The sequence below is a fragment of the Epinephelus lanceolatus genome, chromosome 4 (assembly GCF_041903045.1).
Source record: "Epinephelus lanceolatus isolate andai-2023 chromosome 4, ASM4190304v1, whole genome shotgun sequence".
NCBI classification, from domain to species: domain Eukaryota; kingdom Metazoa; phylum Chordata; class Actinopteri; order Perciformes; family Serranidae; genus Epinephelus; species Epinephelus lanceolatus.
The window spans coordinates 24,523,682-24,543,131 of record NC_135737.1 but is presented as its reverse complement, the minus strand read 5'-3'; the positions used below and the strand labels follow the sequence as shown (position 1 = coordinate 24,543,131).

The 19,450-nt window shown below is 40.7% G+C and overlaps 1 protein-coding gene across 1 annotated transcript in view; it reads left to right on the top strand.

Moving 5' to 3' along the window:
* Positions 1-19,450, top strand: part of ppm1lb (protein phosphatase, Mg2+/Mn2+ dependent, 1Lb) — a 63,442-nt gene that overhangs the window by 41,430 nt on the left and 2,562 nt on the right. The window contains exons 2-3 of the mRNA XM_033631825.2: positions 4,375-4,591; positions 16,510-16,671. Of these exons, the coding sequence (XP_033487716.2) occupies positions 4,375-4,591; positions 16,510-16,671 (379 nt within the window). The remainder of the gene's footprint in view (positions 1-4,374; positions 4,592-16,509; positions 16,672-19,450) is intronic.

Here is a 19,450-nt window from a genome sequence, read left to right as displayed (position 1 = left end):
TGCTCCAGAGAAAACCAACACATTCTCACTCCCAACTCATGAAATACCGAGGCCTGGTCAGTGGTTCCCCTCCAGGGTCAGTTTTAGACTCTCCTTTCCAAAAGAAACTTCCAAGTTCACAGGAGATGTACATTTTCTGCTCGTTAAAAGCTTACAGTATCTTTTCCAATTAAACTTAGAACATAGGGGAAAAGGTTTTTAGGTTTACTTTCTTAGATTAAGGCAAAAAAGGATGTGGTTAGGTTTAGAAAAACATCCTGGTTTGGCTTAAAATAAGTACGATTTTAACATCACATGACATACATCATGAATGTCACATAGGTTACAGCATGCTACTAATACTGGCACACTATGTTGCTGTTAAATACCTCAATTGGCTGTTAGTATAACATGGGACACAAACAGCGGTCTCCACGGTGCAAGTCCGGAGTTTGTTTGACCTGCCTGCCCTATATGGACTTTCTTGCCCTTTATGCTACGGCAGTTGCCTGGAACCTCAAAAAATGCTGCTGTCCGGTTCATCTCATACTGACGCTAAAGGGTTCCTCGCTGCATCTGTATCTGACGCACAGGGCCACTGACCAAATGTCAGTATTTGATGAGATAGCAGTGAGACAGTGTTGTGGTTTCACTCTTTTACCCAAAGAGTTGGCTCTAACACACCAACAAAAGCAGGAAAGAAGAAAGCAAACATAGTCAACAATGAATGAATGATTTAAAATAATAAAACCTACTTTGCAAATCCTATATGAGAAAGAAAATGCACTCGACACGTTAATGAGTGCTCAACAGTACACACAGTGGTTTTTGGTGACTAACAGTGAGTGTTAATATTAGGGGTGGGAATCACCAGAGGCCCCACAATGCAATATAATTGTTATTTTAAACGTTTTGATGAAATGTTGGGAGTTTCAGTAAAATATACTGCGGTTAATTACCTGTTTTCAACTGTCTTTGTGTCCCTAAAGAAAAACGCAGTAAATATTTGTTTTATTTAATAAGTTTTCAGTCTGCTCATCTCACGTCATTCATCTTTATTGCAGCAAAATGTGTCTGGTGCACTGATAAAAGCAATAGATTTTATTATTCTAGTAGGCTACCAAAAGTTTCATTTGTATTTGCAATATTGATAATTTATTTAATAGCAAATGGTGTATGTGTATTGATACAATACTGCGCATTTTAACTTTCCCCACTGCTGTGCATTGGAAAGTAGAGACTTTTAGCTCTTGACCTGGTGCTGCTCCAACCCATTGATGCTTCTGTCAGCTAGAATAACTGTCCCATTACACACAGCCGTTTATTCTGCTTCTGCACTCTCTGCTTGCATTCCTCTGTTGTGCTCTTATACCAACCGCTAATCTCATCCCCCATTTTGTTCCCTCTTGTGTTACTCTCCCTGATCCTTGCCATCTTGTCTTCATCCCTGCTATCTCACAGTCTACATCCCCATCCATCCCTGCTATCCCTCCCTCATCCCCCCTTCCCTCCTTTCATCCTCTTAAGCCGGTGCAGAGGCTGCAGCCAGGTGTTCAATGTGTCGATGTGGTTAGCCAGCAGGTTAGATTGTCAGATAATCAAGACATAGCCTCCGACTCCCATTCTGTCAAGGCTGTCTGCTGGTTTAGTTCCCAAGCTGTGACACACATGCCGTCACAAAGACTGATTGGTGTGTACACATGCATGTGCAGTCAAATGTTCAGAAGGAATGTAGCTGGAGACAGGTTTTGTGACCCTGGTGCTTTGTTAAGGACTGACAGACGGACAATTAAACTGCTGGGTAATTGTCAGAGCAATAACCCAAGCAGACAAAAGTCTTCTTGTTCTTTTTATGACCTTTAAACCTAGTTTATGACTCCTGCTTTCTGCATTGTAACTGCAGGGTGAAGGTATGTCATCCGTGATTGTCTTCAGACAAGAGAAAGGAGTGTGTCAGAAAGATCCATTTTGGACTGATCATCAGCGTGCACCCAGAGAGAAGGGACTGTGGGAAATGGGAAAATTGGAAGCACTTTGGTTTCATTGGAGAAGAGAGAAGAGAGAAGAAGGAAAGCTTCAATAACACTGACAAGAAATAACAAGAGAGGAGTTGATGAGTTGTTTTCATGTGTAGAGAAGGAGCAGAGGAGGCTGGGTTATCTGAGTGCTTCAAAGTAATTTCCCAGAGCAGAGTGAGATATAGACGGAGAAAGAGAGGAAGGTATAGATAGGCAAGGGAGCTAAATGGGGACAGTGTGTGAGCACTTGAGACATAGGGTTCATCCATGGGTCTCTGTCATATGACTTCAATCATTATATTCCACAGCAGGAAATTGCAAACCTTTTCTCTCCTGCAGTCTCAACTGGCTCATTCTCTTTTCTTAATCCACTGCTTTTTAATTACTGCAGGCCAGTTAGACTCTTTTCCAGTAGAAACCATGATGTACGAAATATGAGCTGTATGAATGCAGCAGACCAGTGGCAAGTCAGCAGAATATTATCTGACATTTCTACTTGAAACTTTATGAACTTCATGACCTTGGACCGGCGTGTCTTCCCAGTTTGGCGCTGAGCCAGACGAGGGAGGCATTATTTGCCCCGAAACGCAGGTGGGGATGTGTGAGAAAAGGTTTAGTTGGTGTTAGCCGTAGAGTAAAATGGATAGAGGTGAGGATACAGTTTCTCTGGCTCAGCTCTATCCCACAGCGGGGTGTGAGTGTGAGCTTGTGTACATTTGATTGGCAATGCACTTTTTCTTTCTTTATCTCTGTTTATCTGTGATTCATCTGCTTTGGCTAGGCAGAGAGGACGAGCAGGTTACTGCCACTGTAGCCTGATGTGTATGCCACTTGATAAATACAATGTGAGTGTATTAAATGTGATATATAAAAGGGTCTTTGAGAAAAATCAACAAGCACTAGTTTACAATATTATGTACTAGTACTGTTCCAATATAGTATTTTTTTTTAAATATAGAATTCATCCCTTGACACATTATGCACTTGTGATCTGTCCCCCAATAAACAAAGTCTCGGAGACACTGGCAATGTCTTACCTAGCCATTTACTCATGTGTTTAAGAATTGTGCTCCAAAAGGGCCGAATAAGTGAACAACAATCCCAAATACAGTGTAAAAAAGTGCCAGTTTCTTCCTGGCATTTCCAACATAAATCCATCCAATATAGTATTTATAGTCTTTTTAAACTTTCTAAATGCCGTTTTAAGATAAGATGTCTCAGGCTCAGCTCTCTTATGCTCTTTTAATCAGGTTTTCATTGCATTTCTGTAGGCTTCACATTATTAGTTTACCAACCGCTAATCAATTGGCAACTATTTTGATAATCCATAAATAATTACGTCGGGTCCGTTTGTCCATCCCATTGTCATTTGGGACAAACTGAAAGTGGCCCTAATGCTCTGTCTCTTCATTCTTAAGATAAAGGTGAATGCAGTATCTCAAATTTGGCACAAACGTCCACTTGGACTCGAGGATGAACTGTGACCTCACAAAACATGTTTTTGGCCATAACTCAAGAATTGATCAGCTGATTATGAAAAAGTTTCACAAAATGTTTAATAGGATAAAATGATAAAGTGATGATATTTTATATCCAAAATGTCAAAGGTCAACTTCACTGTGACATCATAATGTTCTGCAAAAACACTTTCACAACGTCATATCTCAGGACCAGAAGGGGAGACATTTGGTCAGACAATGAATTTGGGTCGTCCAACTTGAAACTGTGTTGATTGTATGGATCTTCTGTGTTGTCAGGTTGAAGATGTGTGTGAAGCACCTGTGTTATAGAATATGTAGCCTCTTTGCAGCAACATCCACATTTGAAGCATTGTCTACTGTCATGGCTACATAAGTGTCTGGACAGACATGGCTGTAAATTGCACCTTGACCGGTGGATGCAAACAACTGTGAGGCATTAATTCTAGTTTCACTGATGATTAGCATAACGATTTGTGAGTCTAAAAAATGAATGTTAAAATGTAAAAAAACGAATGTGGTATCTTGAAATTGCTATTTTTGTTTAAGTAACATTCCAAAAACCAAAAATATTTAGGTTACAGTTAGATAAAACAGATATGAGCAGCAAAATGTCATGTGTGAGAAGCTAAAATCAAGAGATTGTTTGGCATTTTTGTGAATGCATTAAACAACTATTCAATTGTTACAATGTTTGTTGCTTTTTTAATCAATGAATTGTCTCAGCCACCAACAGCGCTGCTTGAACGCGGTCAGTTTAAAAAGAAAAACCCTCATCAGTATGTAGGTGAGAATGTGTTTGCCTAAATAAGTACTTCTGATAGTGTTTTTGACCACACTAATTTTTATCTGCAGCCCCTCTAACTCGTCCTTTGTCTCCCTCTGCTCTCCATTATCAGGCTGCTGCTGACTTTGCCAAGGCCCACCTGCCTGAGGCGCTCCGCCAGCAGCTACTGACCTACGAACGGGAGAGAGAGCGCGACAGAGAAAAAGACAAGGAGAAAGATGAAAAAAAGGAACGGGGCAGCCCGTCCTATCCCTCCATCCTGGAGCAGCAGATCCTGAATTTGGACAGAGAAATGCTGGACAAGCTCTCTGCCACGTACAATGAAGCAGGTGTGTGTGTGTGTGTTTGTTATACACCACGACAGCCACAAAACAGTAAAACACGTACATATACTGTAAATGTATACATGACATATTCAAGTGTATCCATGCAAACGTGTGCAAGTTCTTGCGTGTATGACAGTTTGGGGATATTTTTCCTGCAGTGGTTTTGTTTGTCTGGATGCTTCGCTAGCTCTTTAATTAGCAGTGATATATATGTGCGCATACTGTACATCATCTTGAATGTGAGGCCACAATAGAAGGCAGAGGCCACATACAGTTAGAAATATAACCACCAGTGTTGCTCATTACTGGGGACACAATTAAAAAGCACCAGTAAGTCCAGGAAGATGTTTTTAAATGTCCCCCATAAAGCTGCACACATACAATTATTCCCTACTCCAGTGTTTCACTATTATTGTTGAATAGTGACTGTCAGCACCCCCAGCCCTTGCTTATTCAGCTGTTTAAATACAAGCTGATCTTCACAAGGCTTGTAGTAATTATCTCTGGAGAGAGGCGGGGGGGGGGTGAGCGGCGACGCAAGAGGGAGAGTGATGAATGGAAGGAGGTAGGAGAAGGGTCAGAGGGAAAGAGGACATTTTGCTGGTGAGAGCTGTACGGTAGGAAGGGGGACAAGAGACCTGTGCGACAGGGAAAATGAAGGGAGGATGATAAAAGAGAAGTGCCGAGACAAAGCGTGAGGAAAGACAGGAAAGGGGCAAACAGATTGGGGAGCATTCAGAGGGTGAAGAGGATGAGAACATGGATACAAAGGGTGATGAAAAAGTCTGATCTGTATGAACCAAAACAAACCTTTGGGGAAGCAAACAGAGAACAAAAAGTCCCACAGTGCAGAGCAATGCAGAGACATACGGGCTTCATTCATAAACATATGTGCTCCAGATTCCATCCCAACTTTGTTTTCTAAGACAAAGGTAAAATATGTTTTTAATAGGTTTTGTAGACATCAGAGAGTTGGTAACACTAATGGGTGGAGCTGCAGAGTAATGAGTTTAATGTGGAGTTTCATCCACCTCTGTTAATTTAATATCTATACCAAAGGGAGAAATTAGAGGAGGTCAAGACCACCGATACTGGAGATGAGTCTTTTTTTCACCAGAAATATTATTGGCTTAGTTAAACATGCAGGGGTGGCGATTCAAATACAGATTATAAAATGATTACATGGACTAACTGTAGTGATGTGCTGCACCCTCAAATATTCTGGCTCCTGTGGGAAGGTCATTTTTCCTCCTGGTGCTCCTGGTTAAGCCTTTTTTGCTTTGGGAGGTTCCCTAACTGAGTGAAATGACCCGGAAGTGGCAGCCGCAATAAGAGCTGGTCAGATTCTCCAAATGCCAAGCAAAAGCGCGTCAATGTTTTCCTGTCTTATCTCCTTTAGCATAGGGTACACTGGACCATCCTTTACAAAAGGGAAAGAGAAAATGCCATCACACAATTCATTACAGCAGCAAATTTTAAAGTGACACACCATAGAGTGGTGCAGGGATGAAGGTTATTTGTAGGCCAAACTGAAAGGTGGCATCACCCGAGTTCTCTCGTCAAAAAGCCAGTATGATTTTTCCTTTGGATTTTGAAACTCTATGGCAAACAAAACTGTGATACTTACACATTTTGTCCAGCAAGATAATCTTAATAAATGAGCACCACTTTTATGATTCTTTCTCCAGAGGTAAAAAGCTAACATTAGGCTATAGACAAACTACACTACAGTCACATGACTTCATCGGGACCGCCACAACTAGGCTGTAAAGCCATGTACAGTGTGATAATGTCCACTTGTTAGCAACTGCCTTTTTTAAGACACATAAAAGCTTCTAAATTTACCTGCGGGGTATTTACTTACTTTGTTCAGAGTTTAAGGACTTCCTTAAGGACCTCCTCCAGCACTCTATTCAACCATTTACGTTATACCTATCTTGCATAAATTTAAAGATTACTTTCATATAATCTCACTGGGATTCATGTTGATAAATATGAGTGGAAAGGAAGGTGAGCGTGAGCAACCATTCTCAATATGACAACCATTTGGTTTTACTTTTGTTACTGGGGTTCCTTTTTGTTTTTTTCATTTCCAACTTTGGGAATGAAGTTACATTTTTCACCAGGTTGGCCAAGTTTGTATAGCCTGCATGAAACAACACAGTAAGAACGCATCTATGTAAGATCATAAAACTTATAATAATAATCTTTATTTACAGAGCACTTTTTAGGATCCATGTTACAAAGTGCTTCACAAGGGCAGTAAAATAAAACAGACAAGTCTGAAAATCATTATATTTTAACAGAAAACAGATTTTAAAAAGATAAAATGAAAACAATTTGGTCTATCTTCAGAACATCACCAGATCCACGTCATTTACTTCCACTGCTGCATTACATAATGTAATGGTACGTGTCCACAGGGGCATTTTTGGACACACGGGGTCGCACCGCTTCCAGCATTTGACTCTTGATGGGCGTGCCACTGGGCTTGTTGTCTGTCTGCTTCCAGATATAAAATTAGACCAACATGGCAGCTTGTTTGGAAACTTTTTCTTATATTACGAAAGCACTTCACCAAAATGTGCTTCTGGAAACATTTGTTGCGAGAAATAAGCGATGCAGTAGCTGAATCTGTCTTTATTTTAGATTGATGACAGCTAGTTTAAAAGTATTTCAGTAGTCTCCAGAGGTGGTGAGTCACACTGGACGCCCCTCATTCACGTAATGTAGCCCAGATCCAAAATTATGCAAATAACGAAACACTGCCCCGTCTGTCAAAACAGCACTGAGCTACCAGAATGCATTGCACGGTTGCTTACAATGATGGGGAGTGTAGAAATGATGGATCCTATGGACACGTACCACAGGTGCAGTCTGACTCAAGTCCTTCTAAATTCTCCTTCACATCTTTAACTGACATCTTTGACTTCATGTTGTTTCCAGCCCACTCTCAGCTGAGAAATGGTGGCACAGTGAAAAGGTTTGGGTTTTATGGAGTGGCTAATGACAGAGATGAGTAGTGTTATTGTTCTGTAAAGGGAAATTCCAGTTTCAAGCAGTGTTGGTTTTGAAAATAAAAGTTTTACCCATGATATAACATTAAACTTGCTAAGTTAATTGCTGAGATTCTTTGAACACAGCGACACCACTAAAAAGAAGCTAAATAGGGCGTCTGAACAGTGTGTGGCCTAAATGACAACCTGCACTAACAGCTGTAAGTAGGTGAGGGGGTCATTGGTATGAAAGGGCCATTGGGAAGGCCTCACATGCTTTAGACAGTGATGAGTCAAATGATACACTGATGGTTAAAGAGAAGAATTAAAATTTCCAGCCCTGGAGCGCCCACTCTATAGGCGACGGCTGGTTATTATATTACAGAACAGTAAAGGTTGATGTGCTGCAGCTCCATTACATTTTTCTTACAATTCCCCACTCTCAACCTCTTCTTCCTCTTTTATACTTTCTGATCTATGTCGGCTACAAAGAAAATCTCCCCTTCTGATCCCTCTGCCAACTTCTGTTCTTAAGCTACGTGACCTGTTGCATACAGGCTCCAAAGATCTGTCCAAATCTTTTTTTTTTATCCCACTATATCTCTATCATCCTTTATTTGGAGAGCACAGTAAAAAGGACTGACACGGAGCTTATAGATAAACTTTACAGTCAGGCTCCATTACAGTAAAAAATGCTCCTGTGTCGTCTAATCCGAGCATTAGACAGTCAGGGATTGAATTTGCTGCAGTATTTGTCCTATCTTTCTTGTCAGCGTCTCAGGGGGGGATCTGCTGATCAGGTAATTGTTGTGCATTCTTGTCTCTGTATCTGATTCAACAATTGCATCATTTAAGGTGCACAGCTCCCTGCTTTCTGCCGCAACTGGGGCCTAAATTAAGCTGGCAGTGGAGGAAGAGAGAGGGGAAAATAGAGAGACACGCTCTCAATTCAGCTCCCAGTCCCCAGGACAACAGCGTATCAGATTTATCCCCCTGTTCATTCATCCCTCTGTTGTTTATCAGCGAACAAAAGCACTTGAAAGAAAGATAAGGGAGATGGGACTTTGATGGAATGGCCAGGAGCTTAGAGTCTATTATGGAAACAGTCTCCTTAATGCGCTGTGGTATTCTGTTGGTGCTAACCTTTATGTAGCTGTGTGGCATGCTTCTCAGCACACATTTGCACCCACGCAAGCACACAGCAGTCTTGAGTAGTGCATTAGTCCATTAATCAGTAGTTATTGTTGCAAGCAGCAATGTAGAGACTAGACTGTAAATTCAGCCAAGTCATCTTACATAGAGCGTCCTCTCTTAAAGGTCCAGTGTGCAGGATTTAGGGGCAGAAATGGAATATAACATTCATAATTATGTTTTCATTAGTTTGTAATCACCTGGAAATAAGAATTGTTCTGTTTTCGTTACCTTAGAATGAGCCATTTATACCTACATACGGAGCGGATCCTCTTCCATAGAGTGGGTCGTGTTGTTCTACAGTAGCCCAGAACGGACAAACCAAACACTGGCTCTAGATAAGGCCGTTCATGTTTTTGTGTCAACGACAGGAGAAGTGTCAGTTCAGGTTAGGGACGTTTAAGATTTGTGATTAGATCGTGGAAATATATGCAGGAATATTTTGGGGAAAACATTCTCACCATCTATCTTCTGGAAGAGAAAAAAATACCTTTAAATATACCTTAAAAAAAGCAGGTATTAAACGTTCTGTATTCTGGATTTATTTATTGCATTATAAAGCAATGTTGTCAAAAGTATCAATTTATCGATACATATCGATTCTGAATATTTAAAACGGTTTCAATAGTTTTTCAGTAGTTTCAATAGTTCAGTAGTTTCACTACAGCCATTCTGCTGTTCTCTGCTACTAGCTAAGAAAAAGAAAAGTGGTCGTCATGTCAATGCCTTGTTATTGTTATATTTCTCTAAAAACTTTAGATTGTATGCCCCTAATGTCAATTTTTTTTCCACAGTATCAAAAATGGTTTCGAATATCAATATTTTTGAAGGTATTGTATCAAAGTTAGACATTCCAGTATCATGACAACACTTACTTTGTGTTTTATGGACAGATGATATAAAACAATGAGTGTGTGGAGACTAAGTCTTCACACACACAGCCACGTGAACACACACAGCATCATTTCAATGTCAAACTCCCAGAAAGTAGAAGCTTTTAGAAATCAGATATCTGCAGGGAGGAAGGGAATACATCTGCGTCAGTAATGCAGCACAAGGTATTCATATTACTGGTGCCAAACTGTTGATATTGTATTGCAATATAATTTATCTTTATACAGTATACCGCTATAAAAACTATATACCTCCTGTGTAGAAATCTTTAGACTTTCCTAAAGTGTCATCACAAACAATATGAATGTTCTCAAACTCTCTTCAGAGTGCAGCTCGGTTTTGTTAAGCACCAATCATTTAGATTTTGCTTCTCTCAGCTCTGCATTTATTTGCTTTTGTGATTATATTTAGCTGGATGTTGACGCAGTTGATAGCTCTTTTTTTCTGTGATTGCTGTGATGCTATCATTTCATCTTCCTGCTCTGGCTCCAGTGATGTTAATCTTTGTTCTTTTTCTAAGTGAAGTGTGTGATTACTTTAAGAAAGCACTTTACATTCCATTCTCCTTCAACTAAATGTTTGGTCACACAAAGTATGTTTGCAGCAGTTTGTTCAAACTCCTCAGTGTTTACTCCTTTAGTTCTGTTTGTCAAGTCATCATTTCAACTGTAGTGGCATCAAATAGCGACGACAAAACTGGTCTTACAGCCCCAGTTATGTACACTGTAAATGTTCCTATACTGTTTTTTTTTCTTACTTTAATTGTTTATCACCCTAGTAACCATAGACAGGTCACCCAGTGTATCTGACTCATTTCACATCAGTGAACAGATCTGAATAGATGCCTTCGTGTTGCCTTTGGAAGTGAAGTTACAGCAAGATGATCAAAAAGTGACTCACATGTACCTGTGGAGCAAGAGGTGTAATTTCTGCAATTTTGTATGCAGAGCACTGAGAGCTTGTGACTCTACCAAGTCTTTTTAAACAAGATGAGACGAAACACTACTTTCTGAGTCTGTTCTGTGTTTCTGCAATAGAGACAAACCAACTGTTTGTGGGGTTTTTTAACCCAAAGTTGACTGCTCGCTGTCAGTGTTGATATTGTTAATTGAGACTGCTTACTGTTGTTGTGTGTGTGGCTTTGTGGTTCACTTGTTCAGCTGCGTGTTCAAGAATAGTTCCAATGAGGTATTGTGACAGCTGTTGTGTAGCCAGCTAAAAAATAAAGGATCGAAGTTGGATCAAACATTTTAGCAGATAGCAATCTATAAAAAAGGGCTTTGATGATACTGATACTGATCCATGCAGTACATACTGTATTTTGGGTTGTGCTTTACAGTGTAAAGCCTGATTTATGGTCCTGCGGCGTACCTACGACGTACCTACGTCATTGCTGTGACGCTGTCGTGAACCCTTCGAACTTCTCCATCACTCCATTTCGTCGCAGTGAAAGTCACCGCCAGAGTGGTAGGGGGCTGCGTTCCTTTCCTGAGTGGTTATCGTCGTCTCTAGTTGATTCTTTGTTTAGCTTCCAGCTTTTCCGGTCACAGTGAACAATGGCGACCGAGAGAGAGATAATCTTGCTGGAGCTGGAGTTGTTGGATGTCGAAGAAAGTATGTTAATACTGCAACATCTACATCGCAACAGAAGATGTTTAAAGATGGCGGGGATGGCGCAATCTGAAAATACGGAACCGGAAATGCGTTGCTACCAAGCAAACCAATCCAATCACAGCCCTCTCGGTCTGCGCTGGGTCTGCTTCGCCTTGACGTGTAGTTACATTTTTTGGGAGGTGCACGTTAAACGACGCCGGGGGCTACGGCGAGCCTCCTGCGTAGCCACGTAACCTACAACGTAGGTACGTCGTTGATTTAATGCAGACCATAAATCAGGCTTAAGTGCCTAAATGCTGCAACCTTTGGCAAGACTGCATAAAAATATGGACCCACAGATTGACAACATGTAGAAGTGTGTATCTGCAGGATACAAAAAGACAAAATGTTTTTTGGAATCAAGTTAAATTAAAGAATAAGAAGACACAAAAAAGATAATAATATCCCATTTAAGTTTTACTAATGTACAGTGGAGACAAACGTGCACTGGGAAACGTGTAAGGTGGAGGTATTGTCCAATCCACCAGAATCGTAGGTCTCTGAGCTTATCGGTTGCTTTTATCGATGCCGGCATATTTTTCTGACGTCTTTACATAACAAAAACAATGATTTCAAACTCATGCATCTACACTGCAGAAAACTTCCAACAAGAAAGAGTCATGGCGGAGAGGAATAAACAGTCCAAAGCCTGGCTTCGTTTTAAGAGGAAATATGACAACAGTGCTGCTTGTAATGTCTGTAAAGTGATTTTTGGAAGTAAGAGTGGAAACACCAGCAATATGCTGAAACATCTTTCCACACAACACGGGCTCACACTCCAGAAATTCCATGTTTTTGACACTACGCACGAGTGACTGCTTCCCAGAAGAGCAGCAAATCAGTTACTGAGGGTAAATATCCTGTGGTATGATAACATTAGCACCAAGCAGGCAGGCTTAGCAGATTTTTTATGTGATTCAAAACATTCAAATGGAAAGGAGTGCTGTACAAATATTCTCTCATTTTATCCATTTTAGATAATGACACAGTTTGGACACTGTGTTCAGACTCAGAGGTCATAAAACAGTTGTGTTAATGCTAAAAACTTGTGTAGGCCTAATTTTTTCCACACAGAAAAATCATCAGGAACCAATAAGGGAACTGATAAAGAATCAGACCTATAAACAGAATCAATAATGGCATTGGTATCAATAAAATCTTATTAGTCTCTGTCCCTAGAAACAGGTTTTACAGGCTCTGACATCTGAGATATGACAGTTATTGTTATATAACCACACAGCTCATCATCGCAGTGGTTTTTGGCAGCCGACTTCAACATTTCCATCGCCTGAGTTTCCTGAACTCACCAAGGAGACTCTTTTAAAGCCGTTCTTGCTCGCTGCATGACTGCAGGACCGTCAGATAGGAAGGTTTCTCATTGTGATGAATTATCTATCATGTCAAGCAACCTTAGAGCCTTTGCAAGTTTGATGTTGGATTTAAAAGTGCTCCAAATGTCTGATCGCCGCATGAAAAACTCATTGATTTCATTCAAGATTTTTGTGTTTAAAGTTGTTAAAGTGTGTAAAGACTCCAGGCGCTGGTTTTCCTGCACCCTGTTGGTTGTGTGAAGAGGAAAGAGATAAAAGTTGTAAAGCAGAGTCGGCAGCATTTGTTAGAGTTGAAAACTACAAGTTTGAAAAAGATAAAAATCTCGGGGTGAGGAGATAGGAAGGAGTGCCCTCACTATACCTCTGTAGCCTGTTTCTCATCTGTGCTTGAGGCTATATCAGCCACTGCTAGCGTTACACACTAAGCATTGTGGTTAATGTAGGCACCAGGTTGTGACAAAGAAAAGGAATGTGTGGAATAAAACGAACAGCATTTCATACGGCACACAAACGTAACAGTACACTGACTATCATTATAAACCACAGTCATGTTTTTCTAGAGTTTGTCTCTCTAAAGGTAAAAATTGTGATATTTAGTGAATCGATTTTGATCCTTTTTTAAAAAATTGTCCATCAGGACTCCCACAGTGTTAGAGGGAATAGGAGTACATTTCTAAATTGGTCGATTACTCTTTAAAACCACTTCCTAGCCCACAAGGTTGCCATTACCACCTTGCATAATAAGAGGAGATACTCAGATCGATAAACCTGTCACGTCATGGGCTGCTCCCAGATATGACCTGTATGCCACTGCGGTTTATGTTGGATAATTATCTACCATCTATTTTGTATCATAAGAATTATAAAAGGAAGAATAAACACCCTGGAGAAATAATTGCTGCACATGTACATAGGAGCCCAAAGAGGAATCTCACATACTGCTTCAAAAAGGCAGAGGCTGGCCCCCGAGGCAGCTAGTTATTTAGGAATGAATGGAGTAAAAACTATACATTATGAAAGCAGAGGGTTTTTTTAAGCTTCATAGTGGCATGGTATGCAAATTCAGAGTGCCGCACAGACTTTAGAAAGCAGTTTAAAATGCTTTATGCAGCACACAACGCTAAAAATAGCTTTAAATGTTAACAGTGCAAGTCCAAGGAAGGCAGGTGAGACAGGACAGCAGCTCTTTGGGGGGAAAAATCATGTTGTGGGTGGACTAATGGGCAGGTAGTGTTTTTGTGTTTCGTTTGAGTTTGAAGGAGACAATGAGCCGGGGCGAGGGAGGGGTGGTTTCAGTCCTGCCCTCTCATTTTTCACCTAAATGCCAAGCAGCTCAGTTAAGACCATAAATCCATGGGGTGTATTCTGCTGCTATATGGACACTTGTGCTTTCCAGAGTCGAACTCCGGGGGAGTGAATCAGTGCAATGATACAAATTGGAGTGGGAGACTAACGGGGGGCTGAGATGTTAATCTTATTGGAGTGTTGAAGGTGTGCCTGGCCAAGCTAAGCCAATAATTAGCAGCGTGAGCAGAGGGTGCATACAGGTCATGGTGCCATTTTAATAGGGAATGCTGAACGTGTGCTTGGCATGGCTGGGCTAATTGGGGAAGGGTGTGCTAGCAAGGCACCTCAGTCCATTATCTCCATCGCCATGGGAACTAGATAAGGATAATTAGCTGGACAGCATGGCACAGTGCAGCGGCAGCTATAGGCACCAGCAGCAGGATTAGGGATGCATACGATGATGAAACTAATAGAAATGGATTTTTCACAAACCGCGTAAAAGACTTAGTAAGTCGTTTACAATTAAGTGGCATCAACATTCACTTCATTCATCTGAGCCTTGCTTCCAGCTTGTGCTTTTTCCTCATAGTTATTTTCTGTCAATTACTTTTTTTTTCTTCTGTTTATCACTTTTTTCTCACCCCGAGCTATAAATGGGAGTAATAAAATCATTGTCCTGCTGAGAAGTAATCTCTTCTCTCGTTCTTTCCTCTCCTCTCCGAGCTCTCTCCACTCGTCCTCAATTCATCTGCATCCACTGCTGCCTGTGTTACCGCTCTCATGTGATTCCTCACGTACTGTGACGGCGTCAGGTGTAGAACTGAATCAGAGGACCCTTCATGGGGGAAATAGATTTATTGTATTCAGAGACATACTGTAAGCTGTCAGTCAGGATCACACCCAGATGTGGAACTCCTCTCTGCCCAGGTGGTCCAGACTAGTAGGACCCCCTACTTTCTCCACTTTTTTTTTCTTCCTCCCTCCTTTGTTCCCTCCTCTCCCTCTCTGTCTCTCTCTGCAGTTTTGTCTTTTCTCTGTGTGAGCAGATGGCCAAACAGGCAGATCTGTTCTTTCTCTACAGGACTTTGGATCTCACACAATAGGCCTCAGATTCTGAGTCCAGACTCTGTTCTGCCTGGCCGGGAAGCTAAACAAAGAGAGGAAGGAGGAGAAGAAATGAAAGCGTTTCAGACAGTGGTACAAGGGAGAAATGTTACTTCAAAGAGTTTTTGCAATGTTTGCACATGATTCATGTGTTTCGCTTTAGAGCAGGAGGGAGGGAGGGAGAGAGGGAGGCAGCTTTTCTTCTTGGATTACTGAAGTTTTTAATTAAGGTTGCTATATTTAGGGTTGGGTGATATCAATACATACCATGAGTTGATAAAAATTTTTCAGGCGGAACTTAATTTTTAAGCAGGGCTGTTTTATGGCAGCATTGGATTATTTCAGCCACACTAGCACCAGAGTGTGGCTCTAGCGATGGCAGTGTCGCTCCGTCAGAGGTCCATTCCTGGACACCAGAGGATGAACCCTGATGACCTACTGACACCCTCAGTTTTCCTCTAGCACCACCATGAGGTTGACATTTTATGTTCTGGGTGAAATGTCTCTACAACTGTTGGACGGACTGCCATGAAATCTGTCACACACATTTACATCCCCTTCAGATTAAATCATATTAACTCAAATGATCTCCTGCCTTTTCATCTAGCGCCATCATGAGGTCAAAGGTTAAATTAGTTTATGACCAAACACCTGCAAGACAGAAGACTTAAGCTTCAGCTATACTCTGTTTAGCGCTAATTAGCAAATGTAAGCTGCTAACACACTAAAATAGATAGTAAACATGATATCTGCTAAACATTAGCATGTTAGCATCGTCATTATGAGCTATTAGCATGCTGGTGCTAGCAATTAGCCCCTCTCTGATCTACAGCCTGACATGGTCCTCGTATGGTCCCATTATCTGAGTTGGGAGGTTGTTCCTCTGACTTTGGTGTGTTCATGAGCTTTCATTCATAACCAGGAAACAACATGGACGCTACAAAGAAGATGTGTTGTACTTTATTGCTCAGAGCATTTAAACAACACATTGAGGCTTTACATTACAACGTGATGTCATCCCAGCTGCACCAGTACATCCCCTAACACTACTAAAACATTGTTTTACCCAACGTATGCTAATAAATAACTTTCCTAACTAATCTAGGTCACTCTACATGGACAGCATTGAACATTTACTTTCGTACGCCATGTTTTTGCACAAATGACATCAACTCAGCAACTCATGTACCAACATTTTTGCCAACTTAGAGTTAGTCTTGCTGTATGATATATGCAAAAATGTATTGTATGTAAATTGTCAGGAATTTGATAAGCTGCATGCCATAAAACGACAATCTTGTCTGTTTATTTTGTCCATGAATGGTTTCTATCAATGTACTAAATTACAATATTACATGTAGCACACTCTAATTCTGATCTCACGTACTTCCTTCTCCCCCAACCTTCTCCTTCTCCATCTTCCTCTGTTCCCCTCCTGCTCGCCTCTCTCCTCCATCTGTTTCAGGTACTACGTGTCTGGTGGCTCTGCTGTCCGACAAGGAGTTGACAGTGGCCAACGTCGGAGATTCACGTGGAGTTCTCTGCGATAAGGACGGCAACGCCATTCCCCTGTCGCATGACCACAAACCCTACCAGCTCAAAGAACGCAAGAGGATCAAAAAGGCTGGTGAGAAACCGGCTGCGGCCCAAACCAGTTGATGTTTTTTTTCCTGAGCAGGAGAACAAGGCTTTAGTTACAACTAGAGGGGAACATCAAAACTCAGATTGTTGTCATGAAAGCATTAAAAGTGTTCTTATGATCAAAGCTGAGCACCATTATCCTTTTTTTCCACCTCTTGTGTCTGTGTGCTTGGGCTGACATCAAACCCCAGTGACTGATAACACAATCTGCCTCTGAAGCAGCATGTTATCGAATGCAGCCAGACAGTGCACAGTATTTAAGGTGTATTTGAAGGCATAATTCTCCCTCCTGCCCTATCTGCATACTCTCTGTGCTGAGGAGAGTTTGATGGCAGGTTGCCAGATTAGTCAGTCAGTGTGGTCACTGTCAGGATAGCCCGCCATCTCCATCTAATGGTCTGACTGGGTACTAAAAAACAGATTAGGTTTACATTCATGTAACATGCTTGCAGTTATGATACAGCAGATGATTTCATACTGTTTTTACTTCAGTGAGGAGGGCATCTAGTTTTAATCACAGATACAGAAACCACTAATGTACTAATAAGGGGCATATAATCAGATCATCTCTCTACCTGTGTATAGAAACTACAGTTCATCCTCTCTCATGAAGTACCATCATCTTGATACAGTGCTGTTTGTCTCTGTGACACGTTCTTGTAAAGACAGACACGCAGGAACAATTAATGATAGAAACTTTATACCTACACCACCGGCTCCACAGGTAGAGCTGATGATCTGATTAGAGTCTTGGAGCATTTTGCTGCGTACATTTACATATTAATGAGGGAAACCTGATTTTCTTGACACTGCTGTAACTCCTAAATGCTAAATGAAGTGCTGTCTATGCACTGAAAGAATGACAAATGAGGAGATCTTCATATGGAGCCACAGAAATCCCTTAAATTGGACAAACAACGTATCCTAAAAGTCCAGTGTGCAGAATTTAGGGGCATCTAGTAGCAGAAATGATGTGTCATATTCATGACTATGTTTCGTTCGTCTAGTTTTTTTGTTTTTATTACCTTAGATGAGCAGTTGCATACAGAGCAGGTCCTCCTCCACAGAGTCTGCCATGTTGTTCTTCAGTAGCCCAGAACAGATAAACAAAACCCTGGCTCTAGATAGGGCCATTCGCATTTTCATGTTCTCAGCCACCATATGTCTGCCACATGCTAAGCACACAGTTTCAGTTTCAGTTCTGCAACCTCACTGCTAGATGCCACTAAATCCTTGTGCCACTAAATGGACTTGTAGGAGCCAAAGAATACAGCACAACATTTTTAGCAAGCATTTTACATTGACTGTTTACTTGATGTTTCCTTAATGGTAGTTGATATTCTATTGTTCTTGTATCTTTCTTCATTTGTTGACTTTTACTACTTAAATTTTCTGCATGTTTTTTTTTTATAGGTTATGAAGATTATCACTTGTATATAAGACTTGTTGACCAATGTGAGGGAAGATCCTATATGTTTTTTTTTATTCTATTTTACTATGATTTAATGTCCTTTTATTTTTATTTTATTTCATTTCATTTTATTTTTATTTATTTATTTTTATTTTAATGTGATTTAATTTATTTTATTTTATTTATTTATTTATTTATTTACTTGATAGAATGTACCGGTAAAGTAATTTATTTTCATTTTTTTATTGCATTCTGCGCATCTTAGGATACATTGTTAATGTCATATTAAGATTTTTTTTTTAAATCAGTTATTAGACATTAGTGACTTTTTTTCAGTCTGTGGCTGTAGCACAAGAATGATATTCGATTACGTTAGTTTGATGCCTGACAGTCCTCTGATTGACACGTTGCATTTTCAATAAACTTGGTGCCATGGACTGATTATGAGACACTGGGCCCCTGGGCACAGATATGCAAAAGGCCCCACCACCTCTCCTACATAGGATCAAGAGAGACAGGTTATGTGGTGGTTTTGCCTCTGTTTTTTGTTGTTGTTTTGCATCTCTTTGTCATTGTTAGGCATCTTTTTGTGGTTTTGTGTCTCTTCGCGGTTCCTTTGCATCTCTTTGTGGTCCCTTTGTGTCTCTTCCTGATTGGTAGATGTTAATTTGAGTGGCATTTTGCCAATGAAGGCCAGGAGAACCCCTGACACTTTTGGCGCCAGGGCTTGTGCCCGGTAGGCCCATTCAGTAATCCATCCATGCTTGGTGCTGACTGTACAGGAATGAAAAGTAACTAAATAATGACATGAATTAATGTCAAATAAATGCAAGCTGTTGTTTAGGTGAAGACAAATAAACCCAGTCTAATGATAATGTGAGGACAGAAATGTTTGCTAATTAATGCATTCATTCGTTCAACTGCCGCCCTCAGCAGCTAACTGCTTCAGTTAATAACTTAGTGACTCATGTCGCTCTTGATTGTAGTTGCAATTTGTACATTATGTTTCCCAACAATTACGTCAAAGCACTTAACTCAAGAGGCAGTAGCTGCTGAAGTAGCTGCTATTGAGGACAGCGAGGTCATGCCCTCTGTGATCTCTGGGAGTTTGGAGATTTTAGCTAACTTAAGTGCAGTTTATAATAGAGAGTTACACATAATGGGATTATTTACAGCCTGAACTCTCAACCTCAGTATTTTTAAAATCCTGGCTGTGGCCTTGCTCGCTAGGAATTAGGGAGGCATCGTGACCTAGTATGGAAGTCTTCATCTTATCATTTCCAGTGCAATTCCCTGCTTGCAAATCTGTCAAAGCCAGTGAGGATACACAGCTGTACTCACAGGATGTGACATG